General features: G+C 39.7%; 4 protein-coding genes across 6 annotated transcripts; 1 reads left to right on the plus strand and 3 right to left on the minus strand.

Moving 5' to 3' along the window:
• The first annotated feature begins 566 nt into the window (after positions 1 to 566).
• On the plus strand, positions 567 to 4,389 carry LOC103991534 (THO complex subunit 7A). Of its 2 annotated transcripts, none has more exons than XM_009411024.3 (3): positions 567 to 804; positions 2,849 to 3,470; positions 4,070 to 4,389. In XM_009411024.3, exons 2-3 carry the CDS (start codon positions 2,877 to 2,879, stop codon positions 4,202 to 4,204), a joined length of 729 nt encoding a protein of 242 aa, XP_009409299.2. In that variant the 5' UTR covers positions 567 to 804; positions 2,849 to 2,876; the 3' UTR covers positions 4,205 to 4,389. The 2 variants fall into 2 exon arrangements, with proteins under 2 accessions (XP_009409299.2, XP_009409298.2); XM_009411023.3 differs by having other exon boundaries at positions 2,856 to 3,470.
• A 1,246-nt stretch (positions 4,390 to 5,635) lies between these two features.
• LOC135643527 (protein MIZU-KUSSEI 1-like) lies at positions 5,636 to 6,652 on the minus strand. The gene has a single exon (XM_065160583.1). It carries the CDS (start codon positions 6,445 to 6,447, stop codon positions 5,782 to 5,784), a length of 666 nt encoding a protein of 221 aa, XP_065016655.1. The 5' UTR covers positions 6,448 to 6,652; the 3' UTR covers positions 5,636 to 5,781.
• A 1,648-nt stretch (positions 6,653 to 8,300) lies between these two features.
• On the minus strand, positions 8,301 to 11,951 carry LOC135643526 (phosphoglycerate mutase-like protein 4). Its single transcript, XM_065160581.1, has 6 exons — positions 11,645 to 11,951; positions 10,968 to 11,018; positions 10,783 to 10,893; positions 9,802 to 9,933; positions 9,332 to 9,407; positions 8,301 to 8,757 (listed from the first exon to the last, which is right to left on the minus strand). The coding sequence occupies exons 1-6, from the start codon at positions 11,732 to 11,734 to the stop codon at positions 8,534 to 8,536; spliced, it is 684 nt and encodes a 227-aa protein (XP_065016653.1). The 5' UTR covers positions 11,735 to 11,951; the 3' UTR covers positions 8,301 to 8,533.
• A 2,259-nt stretch (positions 11,952 to 14,210) lies between these two features.
• On the minus strand, positions 14,211 to 18,555 carry LOC135643528 (uncharacterized). Of its 2 annotated transcripts, XM_065160584.1 has the most exons (11): positions 18,344 to 18,553; positions 18,068 to 18,192; positions 17,445 to 17,558; positions 17,237 to 17,353; positions 16,546 to 17,028; positions 16,082 to 16,443; positions 15,903 to 16,002; positions 15,492 to 15,551; positions 15,276 to 15,359; positions 15,081 to 15,197; positions 14,211 to 14,621 (listed from the first exon to the last, which is right to left on the minus strand). In XM_065160584.1, exons 2-11 carry the CDS (start codon positions 18,128 to 18,130, stop codon positions 14,295 to 14,297), a joined length of 1,827 nt encoding a protein of 608 aa, XP_065016656.1. In that variant the 5' UTR covers positions 18,131 to 18,192; positions 18,344 to 18,553; the 3' UTR covers positions 14,211 to 14,294. The 2 variants fall into 2 exon arrangements, with proteins under 2 accessions (XP_065016656.1, XP_065016657.1); XM_065160585.1 differs by lacking the exons at positions 15,081 to 15,197; positions 15,276 to 15,359 and having other exon boundaries at positions 18,068 to 18,555.
• Positions 18,556 to 19,273: the final 718 nt, after the last annotated feature.

Consider the following 19,273-nt stretch of genomic DNA (forward strand, 5'->3'; position numbering starts at 1 on the left):
GTTAGTGTAACTATTCATTCTTAATTTTTTTCGCAAAATATATCCAAAGAACCTTATCACATATCCCCAAATTATCAGGTTCAGATATCTTTTAATAGATTTGGGTTAAATATAAGATTTCAAGAAATATGTTTCGACATATGGTTAATTTACCTTTTTATTTTAATATTTAAAAAAGTATATTATTCCTAGCAACCACCCCTTAGATTTTAATGTCAACAAGTATATTATTCCTAATGAGGCCCGCACGTAGTTATGGTCACGAGTGATGGGTGGCTTGTGTTGGCACACATGCTTTTGCACTTCCATTCATGTAACCTCGCAAGTAGCCGCGTCAACTCGCGGGTGATTCTTTGGTCGATGGACCATAAGGTTCATTTTTGTGCAGTGTTTGTTATTAATGTCGCGATCTGTACCGTAGGATCGTAGGGACAAGCGATTCTACGGTCCAAATCAAAGCTACGAGGCGACCCCATTGTGGAGTCGATGCATACCGAGGCACGAGTCGAGATCGAGTTTCCCGAGTCGACTCGAGTTTACTAGCTATAAATTACAGAGTCGTCGAAAACGATGATTTCCCGAAAGTCCGACCCGAACGGCGTGCCCTAGCGAAGCAAGCCAAGCCCCCCGCCGCCGACGAGATCCGTCAATCCGGTCATTGCCCACCGCCTTCCGGTGCTCTTGACTGGCCTTTAACGTCCAACGGCCTCCCTTGGTTATTCTTAAGTCTCTGCTGTCGTCTCTGCCTCCTTTGCCGTTGCCCCCGTCGAGATCCGGCCGTTGAAGCCCAGCCGCCTCCCTCTGGTACGATCTTCTCATTGCTTCTCCCCTTCGACCACGACTCTCTCCTTTTTCTGGGATGGCCTCCCTCCGCCATCTAACTGCAGACTCCTTTCTCATCCTCACTTACCGCCCCTTCGTTTGAGGGGCGATGGTCGCTGTGAGCAATTGACCATCTGTCGCGTTAAATTGGAATTTATATTACGTTGATCATTCTTTTTCTGTATATTTGATGTTGTATGTGTTCAATTTTTGTGAATATTAAGGTTTGCCCTTTTGTTCAATTGTTCTGTGGAACGAGGGTCAAGACCCTGCTTTTGCGTTAGTTTATAGGCTTTGAGAGGGTATCATGATTATAGTTAGTGAAATAACCCCAAGAAACTGCCAAACAGCCTTCAAGAGACATTTCTTGAATGATGTTATTGGTAATGGAGTATAAGCAAATTCTTTTGGGGTGGCTTCTTATAAATGTTGGTGAGTTAAGTTGTTTCTGTCGTCTGTCTATCGTAGGGATTATATTTGATAAAGGCACGAGAGGACGGAGATTGGTAGTGCCCGACAATGAGTATGCTCGCACAAAGTTTTATGTATCAATTAATATACGTGTTTTAACGTGAAGATATTTAGTGGGTGATGAAGCACATCGTTAGGCAACCAGTGGGCCTTGTTTTATCCTTTGGGGGTAACCCTAAAAGATTCTTTGAGGAGAGGAGGTTTGGGGACTTTTATTAGCTTTCCAACTCTTTAACTAATGTGGCCTCATCAATCCCCCCAGTTGAGAGACAAGGGTTTACCGGCCCTACACTTGGCTACATCTAATGTAGCACATCATTAGGATATGATGAGCCCTTGAGGTGTTGCCCATACACAAGGTGAAATTCAAAAGGCACCTCGAAGACAAGAAACTTAGAGGCTCCTGTAAGGCCTTGTCTCTTTAGCTCTCTAGATGTGGAACTTATATGACCTCCTCAGCAGATATATTGGAGTTAAATATGAATTATTATAAATTTCTGCTCAGGTATTTCAGAATGAATGTGACAAACAGTAACCTCTAGAAAAGAGTGTGGTGCTACTTAGTGGAAACAGCAAATTAGAGGACTTAGATGGACTTGATGACCTTTGGATGATACAGATAAAGCAAAATGCTTAATTATCCTCTTTCCTCTAGGATCAGTAGTTTCATGATGTTTTTGACCTTGTCGAAATCTTTGAGAATATTGACAGGTAAGTCACATGAGAACACTCCTTTTAGTGCAATTTAAGATCACCAAGTCATTGTTTCCTTCAATGTATGGCAATTACTAGACCTAACGTCTCAAACGGAGAACAAGTTGTGTCAGGTCATAGACCAATCCACTCAAAACCATTTATCCATGGCAAAGAATGCTTTGCCACCTTAAATACATGACTTGTCATGGCCTTCTTTTTATGTGTGGTTCTCCTCTTGTTCTACATGTGTTCTCATTAGCGGATTAAACCATGCAGAGAAATGCAATTTATTTGTTTTACCACATCTCCGGTGATTAGCAAACTTGATTATGGTTCATTTTTGTGAACTGTGGTTAAAAGAGAGGGATTTTCTAAGTCTAGAAATACATTATTTTAGTTGCTTTCCATATGCATATATATAAGCAACAAAATTGAGACATGGATAATGCTATTGAACAACACCATCAATGCATTTTCCTTGCACCTTAGTCTTGTAAGAAGAACCTTTTTTTTAAATCAATAATTTACCTCATGTTCTTGTAGTTGACTAAAGTTTTATAGTCTGTTTGATTTTAACGAGGCTTTGATGGTTTTTTTCCCCTTCTGTGACTACTTTTTTTAGTGCACAAGTATGGTTTTTTTCCCCTTCTGTGGACTTGTCTTAAAATACGAAGATACCATGATGCTTTGCCATTCCTATGCATATGCTTCTATTATCTTCTTTACTGATTCTTAAAATTGTTTCTTGTGTAAGGTTTTATCAGAGATTTAGGAATCATCAATGCAATTTTTTTCTCTCAAAAAATTGGTGGTTCATGTCAGCACCTTATTCTGTATATATCTAACATCTCTGTGCTAGAGTATAGGGTGGCCCTCCTTAAAAGCTGATGTTAGCAAAAGGAAGAAAGGTTGCTGGGAGAGGTGAACCGATGGCTGCTCATTATGCTTTCAATCCACATGAAGATGATGTCATAATTAAACATAGGCTTCTTACTCGCACTACAACCACCAGAGGCGAACCACCACTAAAGAAGCTGCAGAAGAAGTTCATGTCCTTTGCACATGAAATAGAGAAGGACACAGATAATCTTAATGAGTGCGAGAGACTGTACAAAGCATTCTTACAAGAAATATCTACTTTTGAGTTACCACTTCTGAAAAGCAAAGCAGTTGTCGATGCTAATCTCCGAGAGAAGGAGGGTTTCAATGAGCTGCAATTAGAAATCCAGCGGCAAATAATTCAGGCCCAAGTCGATATAGAGGATCTAAAGAAACAGCTTGAGCAGAGCAAGATCGAGAGACAACACAAGGAGGAGTGTGAGGCAATTAGAAAGTTAATTGCTTCACAGCCTCCAAGATCAGAAACACAGAAAACTATATCGGATCTTGAGAAAGAGATTGCTGCTTTGGAGGCAGAAAATGCTTCCTGTGTGAGGACACTGGATCTTCGGAAGAAACAGTTCTCTCTTCTGCTGCATGTGGTGAGTGTTTGTTCCATTTTTTCCTTATTAAGTGCTGAGTTGGTTGAATCTAGTAGATGCTACAATGTCTGCTTGCTGATGGTATGTATTGTTGAGTTTACTATAAAAGAGAAGTTAATAGTCCATAGCAACATCATGCTTGAAATTATTAATATCATCTTTAAAAAAATTCATACAGATGCTGCAAAATGACAATTAATTTTTTGAACTATTTGAAGTAATTGCATTTTTTTATGTTTGCAAAGCCAGACATCTTTAAGATCTACCTGTTCATAATATAACCTTTAGAGTTTTTGATTGTATAATCTTTGGATTGTTCTGGTGCTAATTGCCTTCATAAAAAAGTGACATAGTGTATGAAACTTTCATCAATCTTGGATTTGGGGAGGAGAGTCAAGGTATGCAGTCCTACAAATGGAAAGACTCTTTTCATGATCTTAATCCTGATCATCCAAATCGCAAAGGAGCAGCATTACTGTTGTTTTTTTTAAAATCATGAATCAATTTTTAAAAAAAATTGAACTCTGAATATTTGAAAATTAGATTGTTTGGTGCTACTGAACTATGAAGCTCATCTTCTGAACAATGCTACTGTGCAGGTTGACGAATTGCAGAACACAATTGAGGATGAACAGAAGAACTCAGTAGAGGAACTGCGGGCCGTCGTAGAAGAGCAGAAGACTAGCATGGAGGATGGCAGTGGCATGGGTTCAGAAGCTATGGCCATTGACTAATTAGTGAGATGCTGAATTCTTCTGTTGGTGGTCCGGTATGTATTGAGACGCTGAGTTCACAACTAATGGTAGTGTGATGCTGAGTTCTACCTTTGGACTTGTGAAACTAAACTGCAATCTGAGAAAAGAGCTAAATGGATCAGGATGTATTCAAAACATAAGTTGAATTATCTTTTCCGAGAAGATACCAGTGAGCAATGTCAAGTATAATGTGTCACATGGAGCTCTTCAACAAAATGTGCCTTCATGAAGGCTTTGATCCCAACGGGTCTAGACTTGTTTGCACATATGTCATCGGAGAAGCATTCAGGATTTTGAAAGAGTCCGGAAGAAAATGTCAAATTTACTAAATACTAATCTTTAGTTCATCTTAGACATTAATTTTTTTCCTTTAGTACAGTGTATAATTAATGAAATGTATTACCAAAACGTAGACACTTTTAGAATCAATCTTAGAGGTTAACTATTTTCTAGGACTAACTCGAGATCCAACGCAGATGGAAGCATGCGCCGCGAGCGAGCGCATGCGCGCTTCTGCCTCTGTGGTGCCGGCTCAACAATAGAAGCATCATGATGGGATCATATGATCGTGCTGGACACTGCTGTGTAATCCCTGAAAACATCATGATGGAATGTGATAATTATGCTTGCCGACAAGATGAAGTCTCTTATCCAAATCCACACCGATCGGTGTAGAAGAAGAAGAAGAAGAGGCTGACGCCGGTATTTTCATGAACTGACGGGACCTGCTGCTTAATATCTGAAAGCGCCAACGCCTGGGGAAGCACTTGGGCACGGTGGGTCACATCCACCGAGGAAGCAACGCACCACTATGTGAGTTGGGTCAATCATGCCTCTGCTAGTGGGCGATGGCGAGTATGAAGGCATCTATCTATGCACATCTGCACAAACTCGAATGCCAATTATGTCGCTCTATAGTGGTGATTCTTCATACGAATTAGAGAATGACAAGTGAGAAGGGTCCCCAGGAAGAATTTTAATGCGTTTCAGCTTGATGTTGTTGAGGGGTGGGAGAGTCGAAAGATGCATTTTTTTTGCCTAGTCGTCACTTTGTTGGTGGGTTTCTTGCCACCAGTGGCACTGTAGCTGTGCAAAGGAGCGTGATTCCTGTTGCTACATATTATGCTGTTTATAGAAGAAATGAGAAGGTCATCCAAGCTTTTCATTCCCAATCTCAAATGGAAGTTTAACTGCGATCATAACACAATATTATTTCTCTATTTGAACACCAACATAGATAGCCTGATCAACCTGTAAGTAAATCTATTCTCCTGTCGCATCCCGGATTGGCTTCTTGCTACTCCTTTCCAATTTGGATTTCCTCTCTCTTTAAATATGGAAGAGATCGATCGTACCTGTTTCTGTTCCTCACACATTTGCAGCTATTTAAATGAGAGACGAAGAGTACAATGGAAGAGCAAAGAGTCTGGTCATGTCGGAACAGATTGCACCACAGTCCGTGATGGAGAATGGAAACCAAGTTGATTTCTACATGATACTAGTAGATCGATCTATCTACACAACATGACACGAAGCAGAGAGTTGTTGATTGGAATTCACTTCATCCTCACAAGGAAGATGCTCAACTCCGGGACGCCGGTGCCATCGGGGTTGATCATATACAACGCCTCGGAGTCCTTGGATCCCACCACCCTCTCGAACCGCGCTCTCATGTACGTCAACTCCCCGTCGGCTACGTCCTTCTCCGAGGCATAAGGCAAGACGCCGGCGCCCATGGAGACCCCCCTTAGCAGCTGCATGACGTGCCGCTCCTCGTCGGAGGCCTGCTTCTTCTTCATCGAGTAGCCCGACTTCCGCCCGTTGCAGTACACCGCCCACATGCACTCCTCGACCAGCCTCTTCTTGTGCGTCTTCGTCTCGCTCTCGAGCGCGATCTTGACGAGCCCGGAGGCCATCTCCTTGTGGAGATAGCTGGTGAGCATGGGCAGCTCGAGAAGGAAGATGGGAGCAGACGTGGGGTTTTCCTGAATGGCCAAGCTCACCCTCCCTCTCCGGTACCCGAACAGCGTGATGGTGGCCGAATTGCCGGAGAGCAATGATTTGTTAGGCCGGCCTGCGAGCGCCGCCATCTTGCAACCGGAGGTGAACGCTGTTCTCAACTTGAACATCCGAAAGAACCCCCCGCCGGCCATCTTGGCTCTGCGTTCTGTGGAGCGCCGGAGCAGTGACACAAGCCCTGGTGTCTCCAGCAATGATTGCATTTTTGCTTCAAGAAGAGGTGGTTGTAACGGAGGAAGGAAGGGATGTTGTTGTTTTCCTATAGGAAGGTGGAGACCTCAGTTAGAAGTTATATAGGGTAGAAAGAGAGAGAGGTTTGAGTGTCTTTTGGAATCCTTTTGCTTTGATCAAAGTGAGGAAGAGGCACTTCCCAAGTAAGAGATGGTGGAAGGGACAAGGTGGAGGAGGTAGGTCCGGTAGGGGTTTGTGGGAAGGAAAAGGGAAGAGAAAGAGTGATGGATGGTTGGGCATGAGCATCGTTCGATCATTATTACATGAGGTTTCCATCATGAGTAACTTGCTTTTCCTTCTATCTACATCCCAAAATAATTACTGAGGTAGTGCCTTTTTGTCTCAGCTCATGAGTCTCGAGAAAAGAACATCATGTTCTTCAAGTCTGCTCACAAGTATGGTGTGTGCAAGTTCAATGGCATTCAGTGGAAGGAAGAGGAGATCCATGTGGAGGTTTCTCCATCAAGTTTGTGGTGGTGCTCACATGAAGTTTTTGGAGCACTCTCTTTTCCATTTGCTAATGAATCAATGGCATAAAAATCCTGCATGCTATCATTAAAATGTTTTAGTGGACAGCAGCAACATGCAGGAACTGACCAATGGCCCTAAGAATTGGGAGACAAACAATCTCAAAAGTCACTTACTTCTCTAGTGCTTCAAATTGATGACCATATTAATCAGGAACAAAGACATGAGCCACAAGTGGGTGTCCCCCCAACTCGATGTCTCAGATCACTTCATCCCAGAGAAGTATTGCAGTCCCATCGGTGGGCAACTTTTCAGGACAAATGGAGGTGAAATGAACCAAATATAGTAAAGAGAACAAGGTAAGTCAGTGAGCAGAAACATTTGAAGATGCAGATCAACAATAGATTTAAGAGCTTCAGCAGACATGATTCCACCTTTAATGATTCCTTCGTCCTTTCCGTTCCTTGAACTCTGAACATGTTGCAGACAGTATCATCCGATTGATGTTTCTATAGACTGGAAAATGGTGATACTGCAGATTGTGTCGCAGCACTTGTGGCGGTCGATGTTAAGACTGCGATACTTAATCGGCCTGCCTAGAAAGCGGACATAAAATGTATTCTCAACCGTATACCCTTCAAGAATCATGTGTGTAGCCTCCTTAGATTGATCAGCCATGGCAGGGCTTTTATCTTTAAAGACACTTAAAGCTTCCAGATTTCTGATGTGATCTGACACAAGGATTCATAGCTGTGTATTCCATCAGCAGTGCATCTCCACTGAATCATGTCTTCTTCCACATTTAGATGCATTGAGTTGTTGAACAACCTGTAGCTCCAGATGATATCCGAAAGTGAAGGATGAACACATACTATCCTCATGGTTAACAAAGACCCGCAAGATAGATTCATACGGGCGAAGGAATAGATCAAACAGATGCAGAAATGTAGATGCTAGTTTTCTGTATTGTTGACCGGATATTTAAGTACAGAAAGTATCCCTGACATTAGCAATGCCTTTCCAAAGGCTAATCCAAGTGATTGACCTAACATCCAAGCATCGCAACCCGAGGTGTTTGCATAATCTTTTGGGAACTGACAAAAAGAATCAAATTCTTTTAGAATATAATCGAAGCAATGAACCTTCAAAGAGAGCATCTAAATGACTCTTGCAGCACTGAGCTACAGGAATATCAACTCAATTCTATCTTTGCTTTATCACCTTGTGCAATGAGGTTGATGTTGGGAAGAGTATGAGTTTATTTCAAGGTGCGAATTGATGATACATGGATGAGAAGATACTATAGTTAACAAAATAAAAACAGAGAATTAATGAGCATTCTCATCTATGACCATAATGGTCTCAAAAAGATGGACAGGTTGTAAGAGTAGTAAAGTGAAGAGACAACAGCACAGTGTGTTTATGCAAACAAGAACTTGCACCATACCACATGAGTTAGGTTTCTCACCACAATGACTGCTCATCTAAAAGACATCTAAAGTCAACCTTTCTACAAGGAATGGCTTAATTCATGATCTGTAACAATTTATTCAAAATGTAATTTTTTTAAAAAAATTTCAGAGAAAGATGTCATCCAGAAGTTCTATCACCTCCAAATGCATTGTTGAGCACCCCGATTTCATGAAGATGGCTTATGTCACCCCATGTTTTGATGGTCCAATTGCCACTCTCAGAAATCAGGAACACATTGACGGAGGTATTATGTATCCTCCCATCTGACGACCGTCCAGAAACTGCATGTTTGTGAAGTTCTCTCAAAACTCCACCATGGGTCAGTACAATCACTCTTTCTCCTGAGACGTCATTAACAGCGATAAGCAACTTTCCCAAAATCAAATAATCTCTAGAAAAGAAAATATTGTGGAATATTTATCGTGATTTTAATATTTGAATTAAAACAATGGCCCCAACATCTGTTAGATGGTGCAACATGGTTATGCAAAAGCTGTTCTATTTGAACACATTCTGTGGAAGCAAGTTTTTCCCGCTTCCACTGAATGTGCAAATTACTCATGCATCTCCCAAGGAACATGAGGCTACAGAAACCATACATGGAAGCATGAAAGATACACGTGACATGATGGTCGAAGTAAATAATATGTGATTGATGGTTTTTTCAGAATCTTCCAAACACAATGATGAAAATGATTTCTCAACAGCAGGTTGCTAGGCAGTCCAAAGAAATGGACCAAAAGTTACATATTTTAACATTGAAATGGCAGTTACAGATTTTAACAATGAAATGGGTTGGACTATGATCGTAAAATAGCATGTTGAAAATATTATAAATATATGCAAATTATTGTCTCTAATAAGGCATGCATTCAGACATTAAAAGGTATAGCTTTCATGTTAAAGAAACTATACCTTGGTGCTTACTAGCTATTTTCTCCAAGCAAGAAACACATCGTTCATTAAGTTGATCAAGACTTTCTCCACCACCCTGAATATAACAAAATAACAGTAAAGAATGAGAAAATGAAAGTCATTTGTGATTTATAATAAAATAAAGAACTGAAAAGCCAAATATAATCATCAAAATCTCATTCCCAGTATCATACTTCATTTTATTGATATATTATATCACTGTGATCAGTATTGCCAGACCAATTAATCAAATCTAATCTAATCCCAAACTTTTCAAATGGCCAATCTTAATTTCTATCTCAAGTTAAAACTTAAGATGATGGCATCACTTCCAACTTTTTTTCGAATTCTATATAATGACTAATAAACAAGCAAGAACATGGCATGAAACCCTAGTAATCGAACAAGATGTAGATGACAATTATTTTAGAATGGGAGAATAATGCTTTTAGTGGCTGATGGAACCATACTGGAATTTCTCCATCTCTTTTGCCTGATAAGAAAATCTTGTAAGCTTCAGGCTTTAGCTTTGCAGCATCACGTAATGTTAAACCCTGAATGTCCCCCAGATGCCTTTCTCTCATTCCTGGATCCAGTATTACCTAAAGTACACAAGAAATCAATTGTTAAAAATAAGAATACTAAAATAATAAAGCCAAATATTGTGGTAATGATAAAAATGTTGCAGACAATCAGTAGATCAAAGTCCTCTGACCATATATAGGTTAAGAAATTTCATGCCATGTTCTACTAGTATCTATTCAACTATAATCATAAAGCCCAGCCAAGGTTCCCATGATATATTATATAATTTCCCGATAATGCATGCATTGTCAGTCCACTTATTTGGTTCAATAAGCTTAAACTGTAAGATTCTTGCCGAGTTCTAAATCTTCATAGTAGGTAGCATACTGGTTAAACTTGATACTGGCTGAAATTTGACATCATATTAACATGAGTTTGTGACAAGCCAAGAAGAGCCAACTGTCTTCAAATTTTGAGGGGTAATATATACGTTAACAGAGACAGCAGTCTTTTTCCATACACATCCCCTAGAGGAGGTATGAAAAAACTTTAGCAAGCCTATCAAAGGATAATCTACTATAAGATTTAGAAGATTAACTTTTTTGGAGAAAAATCTAACATATGATTGCAAATGTAGCTAAAACCAGCTACAACTCTTTCCCTCAAAAAACACCAGCTAGGAAGTTACTAAAGATTTTTCTAAACTTGGAATAATCTAACATGAAGATATCTGAAGCTCTTATGTTCACCTCTCAGGTAGAAACGAAAAACCAGAGCCAGTAATACTTGTTCTGTTTTTTTTTGTCTGAAAGGTTCCAAAAAAAATTCAATTAAATTTTTAATGCATTTATGTGCGAAGTATATCACAATACTCATTTGATAACAAGTCCAACTAGGTACAGTTGCAAGTTCAGTGTGAGACATACCTCTGGTAAGTTACAAACTTTTGCTATAATGTTTGCAGTTTCAGCAGCTCGCTTCAAGTCGGACGAGTAGATAGCTTGAAATTTAGGCTCTTTGGATAGCCGACCAGCCACCTTGCAGTAATGGATAGAGCATCCCAAAATCAAAAGCACAGGAAAAGAAATCTTCCAGTGAGAGTGTAGCTTACCACAACTGCCTGTTGTCTTCCAATTTCATTTAGTTCTGAGTCCAAATGCCCCTAATAGAAGAATTAATATCACATTTTTAGTAATCTCAATAAATTTTTCATAGGTACCACGAATTATCGGAAGGAATTTATTAAACGAAGATAAGTCAAGGCAATGCATTAAATTGAACATGTACAGCCATCTTGTATTACTACAATGCTAGTGTGCCACAGCAAACAATCATTGATGTAAACACCATCACACGTTCCTAATGGATAACGAAAACATTGCCTTAACATTGTCCATTTTCCCTTTCTTTTCAAGTTCCACCAGGCTATTCAGGAATAATTTTTCACCCTAAATCAAAAGTAAGCTAGGGAGTATATAAAGTTGGAGGAAGAATTCTCAAGTATGAGTGGAAATAAATTCAGCTTTATGAACCAAAGCAAAGGAAATTACTTCCACATCCCTTTCAGAAGTCTTCCCTCAGTTTTCATAAATAAGGCCTACACATTTGAGTAATCAACTAAAAATTTACAATCCAGTATAATAACTAAACCCTCTTTCCCTCGATTATCTAAAATTGACAAGAGACTAAAGGATCTATTACCGAAAGATTACAAACAGAGATATTCATATGGACCGAGCATCAAACACATGTCGATCGACGAGTTCCCGAAAGAGTGAGAGAGGATACCTGGACGATTCTGGAGGCATTCCAGCACGTCTCACCGTGGCGAATCACGACGATCTCTGCGAAGCGACCGCGGTCGGCGGTGGAGGCCATGATCGTGGAAGGACGAGAAGGGCAAGTGAATTTGCACCTCGAGATGGTGGTGCCTCCGGAGTCGTCCACGACGCGGTGCGTCCACTCGACGCCAAACGCAACTACAATTCCTCGTTCGCCTGTGATTTGGGGGAGACTCGAGTCGACCGATCTCCGAGAAACGGGGGCGGAGGGCCGGATGGACGGCTAGAGATGGTTTCGATCACAAATCTGGAAGCAAAGCTTTTGGCGGATGCCAATTACCCCGTGGCGGACTTGACGAGAAGGTCAGGCTTAGCCACTTGCTTCCGACAACCAAGTCTTAATGAGCTCATCGATATTTGATGTCAAGTTGACAAGTTAATTCCTACCAATATAACCAGACCAATTTATGCAGGAAAATTAATGGTAAAAGTAATATTAATGATAAAAAATAATAAAGGATAAGTGATAAAAGATAAAATTCAAGCTTAGAACCTTATAATAAACTATTAACTCAAATTATATTATGGTAGATTTTTATCTAAAACTGTTCATCTTAATTCATAATAATCTTAATAATGCAATTCATATTATTTTAGATTTGGAGGTATGTGTTTGATGTCTATTTTGGACATCATTGATTTATTCTCTAATCAGGTCCGATTCAAACTATATTATTGTGTCATCCCAATTTTAGACTCCGAACCGAATTCTATTTTTCTATTTTATTTTTGGCAATGCATAGTTGTTTCTTCCCGTTGTCGCAGAAATGTAATGTTCCTTCCGTAAGAATGGCATGAGCTAACATGCTCACACTTTGGCTTTCTTCCACTGTTTCACCTGAATAGGGTTGTAAACTCATTCGATTGATCTGAATCTGATTTCACAATGTGACAAACAGGCTACAAAATGAACATAGAAGCATGGACAAAATGGTGATGATCCTCTTTCTCAAGCCATTCCTTTTCTTCCAAACTGAAGGACAGTAATGATTCAGATCTTCTGTTTAAACCATTTTATAAAAGAAAGCAGGAAAGTGACAGAAAACTACAACTGAGCAAAGACAAACACATAAGAGCCTTCAAGCTGGGTGCTATTGCAGAACACACAAAAGCTTACAGTACTGGTCCATCCTGTTCATATAAATCCACACACACTTAACAAGCATGCAATTTCTGCCAACAACAACACAGCACAGCCATACACTTGATGTTTGCTTGGAATGTGGCTCAGTTGCATGTTTTGATCAGTGAAGTTTGGTGATCAAAGGTTCAGAACCCCATACAAGGCTTACCCAGCCTAATTTTTGAGATGCATAAGAAGATGGCTTGGTCCATTGTACTGCCCACAAGTAGCTAGAAATTGAAGCATTGTTTCAAGGCCATCTGATTTGAGGTCAAGGGAAGAGTTGTATATGCAATGTAAAACTAATCTCTTCCCCACTGGATTGTCCTATCTAACCAGGCTGTACTATTGCCATGCTCATTACACCCTGTCTCACACCTCATAAATTCTTGAATCAGCTCAAAGTGGCACACTCGAGAACCCCACACTTGATTGCTCCACAATAAGGCCATAGAGATAGAAACAATAAGTCCAAATACCAATGTTTCCCAGTTATACTCAATAAGTCAATTGATGCCTTTCTAACTGATAAAGACCTTGTATGATCTCTCAAGTGATAATGAAGTAGCAATCATACCAGTTTGATTTTGCCAAGAGGTGAGAGAGGGAGGAGGCAAATCATGCCAGTTTTGTGTAAACTGATCACTTACCTATAATAATCAAGGCAGCTATAATTGGAAGGACCACATCTAAATAACTACATGATAGATGTTTGCATTCACCAACCTAGTACTCATAACACTTTCCTCATCATCTGGTATTTAAGATGAAAAAGGAGAGCTGTTCTAACCGTTTTTGTGTTTCTAGTTTCAAATACAGGTAAGACCAGTACATGCCAATTGGTATTTCCAGATCCAGCCAAGCACATATGTTCTTCATTGTTATTTTTTTCTTAATTTATGTAATAATACCTGATCAGCACACCGGTGCCAGGTCCGATTGGCTATCATAACTAATATCAAACATGTACTAAAGGTCTTGCTTTTATTAGTTTCTCAAGCTGCATGTCTAATCACCACCACAAGATTTAAATTGATTATAATGTTTTAAAAAAATGATTAATTACTAAATAACATAAAGCATTAATGTTTTTCCAAAAATGTCTTTCATCACTTAAAGGTTAAATATGCCATCAAAACTTGAGTGTCATAAAATGCAATTTTAAGTACACGTTTTATGAATAAATTTGCATTATCTTAACATTTCATCTATAACTGAAATCAATGGAACATATTAGGAATGTGAACATCTTGTTAGTCGAAAGATAATTGATCTGAAACATTTCTGCCAACAAAAACTGAGCACACACATCTCAGTGTTATACTCTTTATGAGACAAATAAAGAAGCACAAATAGATTAAAGCCAGTAGAAGATCAGAAAAACAACTGGTTATTTTAAAACTTTCTCTTTTATTTTTTCTTTTAAAGATGTGTACATACAATCAGACTTCAAAATTTCATGGACCACCATGTGCTATGAGGTAGGAGAGAGAGTCGTGTGCGGTGCCAAAAGGTACCTGAATTTGAATTCATATGTCAGAAATTGTATTGTCTGTGGAATGACACTTCTTCTGCCCAACTCAAGGCATTTAACTGCTTCGGTCCTCAATTCACTTGGTAGTTGTAGGCAGACCCAGGTCATTAGTGACTCCACATCCTTCGCAAAATCAAGTAGGTACCAATCGAGTAGCTTAGGAATTACCAACTTATTTGGTTTCAATATACCAATTGTCGCTTGCAAATAGTCCCTTTTGGCTGTTTCCAGTTCCTCCTCAACTTGTGCTGCTGTATATACTCTCACCTTAAGAAAGACAATCAAAAGTGTCAGTAACATTATGGCAGCAATAGGAGGGAAATAAGTTGTTTCAGTACTAGTATAGACCTAAGGGTAAGACGGTTCTGTATCGAGGGATTTCAGTATTATTGATCTAGTGTAGATACTAGATATCTCCTCAAGGTTTTACCCTCTTTAATGTCTTTTATGATCTTAGATTAAACATGTTATGAGAAATTGTCCATATTCAGCATTGAATTACAAGTACATGGGGCCACAGAGGCCATCAAAGACAATATATACCATACAAAACTAACTAGAGTCCCTTGAGCTGTTATGCTTGTGCGAATATTGCATGGGAGATTTGACAACCACTTACCCATATTGTGAGTACGATGTTGATCTGATTTTGACTATGCTTTTGTTCATATAACACAGGTAAACATGTAAACCATACAACAACCAAGCATGAATAAGCAAACCTACAGCTGGGGAGGACCAACTTCCACATGAGAGAGCAAATGTGACAAGAGGTTCAGGCCACTCCATTCCAAAGATGCCTCGTATTATCATGGTATCGCTTTTTAGTCCTTTCGGGGAGAGCTTTATGTAAATGAAAAGGTCATTTCCTCAATTGAGTGAAAATCAAGTTTCCAAAACTTCAAAATGAGAAAGACTTACATTTTTCATGTGACAAGGCAATCTCAATATAAAATGTTCTATTGTCATAGCACTAAGTAAATGGCCACCCACATTTATAACTGCCTGAAATGAAAAGGTGAAATTTGTAGAGTTATTCACTGTGTGTAGGTAATCTACATTTTAGTTTCTTGCACATGTACTCCATCTCTAAATTTCAGAAGTAAAAGATGAAAAGGCAGTGAAGATCATACATACTTTTGGCATCATCGCAGCAATCATCTCAGGATTTTTAGGTATTCCTTGCTCCAGATATGCCTAGGATTGAATAATATTAAAAGAAAATTACAAACGAGATCTAAGTTGCAAAATTGTTGCTTGATTCAAAAATGTGTATTGGACTAAAAATATTTCCTTCAGAAGCCCAAAAGGGCATTTTCTTTTGAAGGACGAACATAACAAGGAAGAAACTCTAACAAGAGAGAAAATTAATCATATTACTTGATTATGGAAAAACGTAACTCAAGCAATTTAGTGTAGTTTCAAACTATATATAGTTTGATTTGCAATTATCAGAAGCAACATTTACTGGCCTATAGTTCGATAACTTAAATATCAGAAACAGTAGATGCCCATTGGTAGACTAAAGGATTTCGGTTAGCAACTTACATTCATCATGCATGAATTATAGATGTTGATCCAGAAAGCAAGCTTCTGCTGATGTGTAAGCTCTGATATATCAACCGATTCAAGCTTTCTGAGTAAAACCCTGAAGTTCAGCAGAAAGAAATAGTAAGTACCGTAGGCAACATAAAGATCATAAACCAAAGTAAAATTATAAAGCTTACTTTAGCCTGCACTTTAGAGATGATGAAGCCATAAGAAAATTTTGACTCTTTGAGATCACTTCTACTGATCGAAAATGTTTATATGGGCCAATGTCCCTCTTGCCAAACTCAGCACAGATACCATAAGGATCTTGGGAGTCTCTCTCTCCAGAACTCTCACAAGAATCTGAACTCGAAGGAGATGTCTCCATGTCATTTTCTGTGTTCTTTGGGGAACTTATTCGTAAAAAAATGTTCATCAGGCACTTCAAGATATCCTCAGATAATTTGTTTGGAACAGTAGACTTGTCTAGCGAGGCTTCATCTGAAGCATCCCACAAGATCATTTCATCTGTATTTCTATCCTTCACCACACATTCTGCCTGGATAAATGACGATATTATGATTAACATGTACATGAGACTAACGAAATACTTTTGAAATACCTTAGTGCATGAAACTTAGAAATGGACAAAGCCATTTACCTCTGCATCAGCACGTTGGTCCTCCGATACAGTCACTTGTGTTTTCAAGACTTTCTTTACTGGAGATTGCTTTTGGTTCCTACTAAAGTTAGTGATCCATTGATTCTCTTTCCCTCGCCGATCTTCAGAAGAGTTCAAAGAAGCACTCTGCTTGTTAAGTCTCCTTTTGCCATTAGCAGACTGATTAGAGGAAGGCCCAGATAGTTCTGCATCCAAGGAGTATCTCACCGAGACTAAAGGTTTCATGGAGACTAAAGATTGACAAGTCGGCAAATCAGCAGGAAGCTTCAGTTGTTCAATAGTTTTGGAACTTTGAGAACAGCGTCCATCCGAGTCTGTATCGGGCACAATTTCCTTGGTTTTCTTTGAGGATGAGATGAGTACAGCTTCCTGGTAAAGGCCTTGCCGAAAATTCACCAACTGTTCTTCGAGCCGAACCACCTCTTCTTCCAGCACAGCTACTTCAGCCAGAAGCTCTACCGTCTTAAGAGAAGTGAAAGAACAAAAAATAGTACTATTATTATTATTATTTGAAAAGAGGAAGCAGTAGCTCATAGGTTTAGAAATAATATCAATTATAAATGAAATTCTTTTTGAAGGATACAAATTCGACTTCTATAGAAGTTTAATAGACTGATTGGGCGTATGAAAACAAAACAGAAAGAAGAAAAAGAAGGAAAGAATAAATTACATGTGAAGGGAGATATGGAGGCAGCCGAGGAAGAGAACCCAAGGGTCTGGTGAAAGCCCTCTCCAAAGCTCTGTGGACATTCTCTTCGTGTCTAAGCTTCTTCCTTAGCTTATCAACCTTGGAATGAGATTGGAACAGAAGATTCAGCACAAAGGAGAGATCAAAAGTATTCGAATCAGATTACAGGTGTGAAAATAAGATTCGGTACATCATGTTGTAAAGCTATCTTCTTTTCTCTTCTAGACTGGCGTTTGTTGGATCCTTCCTTCGCACCACTAGATTTATTCCCCTGCATCTCGGCGGTCTCCTCAGTTTTCGTTTCCTTGACAAACAAAAGGTTTATAAGAAGAAGAGACAAAACCGGATTAAAGAAGAAAATGCCACTTTTTCGGATAGATTCTGCCGACTTGGATTCAAACGATATAAGAAAACAACCAGAAGAAATTGAAAGATACCCATCTCGAATCCATGTCCGAGACGATTGCATCCCATAAAGGAGTGGAATTCGCAGAGGAAAACGAAGAGCCCATTTCGAACTTGGATCTAAACCACCATTTTTGTTCCAAAAGAATCCAAAGTACAGTGGGTTTCCAAATAAAATTCTCGACAAAAACCAATCTTTTACAGAAATCTCAAAACCCCGCCTCGGAAACGCAATCAGGGACGCATCCGTAATGAATCAAACGCTTAAAAAAGACCCCATGATGGATTCAGAAAGAGCAACGAGGAACGCGGACGTCTGTCGATTCAAGCAAAGGAGCCAACAAACAAACGGCACGGGGAACCGAAAGAAAACGGAGACCCGTCTCGAAGTCAATCAAAGGAGCCTACTTTATTGTGCTTCCCGGGGGCTTTCATGGCCTGCAACGCAGTCCGGACTCTGGTATTAGTCATCGCCTCCTCAACTACCGTTCTCTTCTCCACCGCTTATATCAACCGAAACCCACCAAAGCACCCTGAATCAGAGACGCACCAGTAGAAAAGGCTGCAAACCGTAACGAGCCGACGCCACTCCCCAGAAGCAACAGAAGTATAAAAACAAACAGCCATGGCAGGGATCAGAGAGGAAGAGCGAGAAAGCATACGGCATTAAAGAATGATTCAAACCTTGAGACGCGATCTTATTCCACAATGAGGGCGGGAAAATCAAGCGCTAGCAGGAAGAAGACAGGGCCAAAGGAGCCACCTTTGGACGCCACCATTAAATCAGAAAGAAGAAGAAGAAGAAGAAGAGCAGCTTCTTCTCTCGTCAAACACTTGTACTGCCAATAACCTATGCGACGTTGAGCTGTAAACAACTGTGGAGGACGGAGAGGAGGATCGCGACACACACACTGTTGCTCTCCGGTTTCTTTAATCCAGTTCTGACGTCTTAGGCTCACGGAGATGCACCGGACCGCAAGGATCGTGCATTACAAGTGGCGGTGGAGGCGCACGGTAGCGTACCGGGGCGCGGCTAAAGCGTGGGGCCGCGCAAGTTAGGGTGGGCTTTGCCCACGCGGTCATCATTAGCTAACGTGCGGTCCCCGCAAGCTTTATTTTTTCTGTCCGTCACCAATCGAAAACGATCTTAATTTTTGCTAATCCAATTATACCTCAATTTCGTCACTAATTAACCTCCATGAATTTTAATACGTTTCCTACTACGCTTATGTTTCCTCCACAGAAAACTATTTTGCATCTTTGTTATGTTTGCGAACTTATTTTCCATTCAAAAAGGAATAATTACTAATGTGACTTAATGGAGAGAGGCAGAAAGAAGAACATACATCACCACTTAATACATAGAAAACATAGTACACAAGAAAAGGTGCTAAAGCTACATCTTTGCCATCAAAAGGCGAACCATAAATATGCTCCAGCACAAATAAATGTTTTCTATACATGTCAATTTTGCATGAAAGATTAGCTTTTGGCAACCTTCTAAAGTAGTGAATCTCGTTGTGGCCACATTTATTGCAAGGCCTAAAAGCTTGAACTCGTTATATCCTATATTTATTGCATGCCTTGCCTTACAACATTACAGTTATGCTTTTG

Source organism: Musa acuminata, chromosome BXJ3-7, assembly GCF_036884655.1.
Source record: "Musa acuminata AAA Group cultivar baxijiao chromosome BXJ3-7, Cavendish_Baxijiao_AAA, whole genome shotgun sequence".
NCBI lineage: Eukaryota > Viridiplantae > Streptophyta > Magnoliopsida > Zingiberales > Musaceae > Musa > Musa acuminata.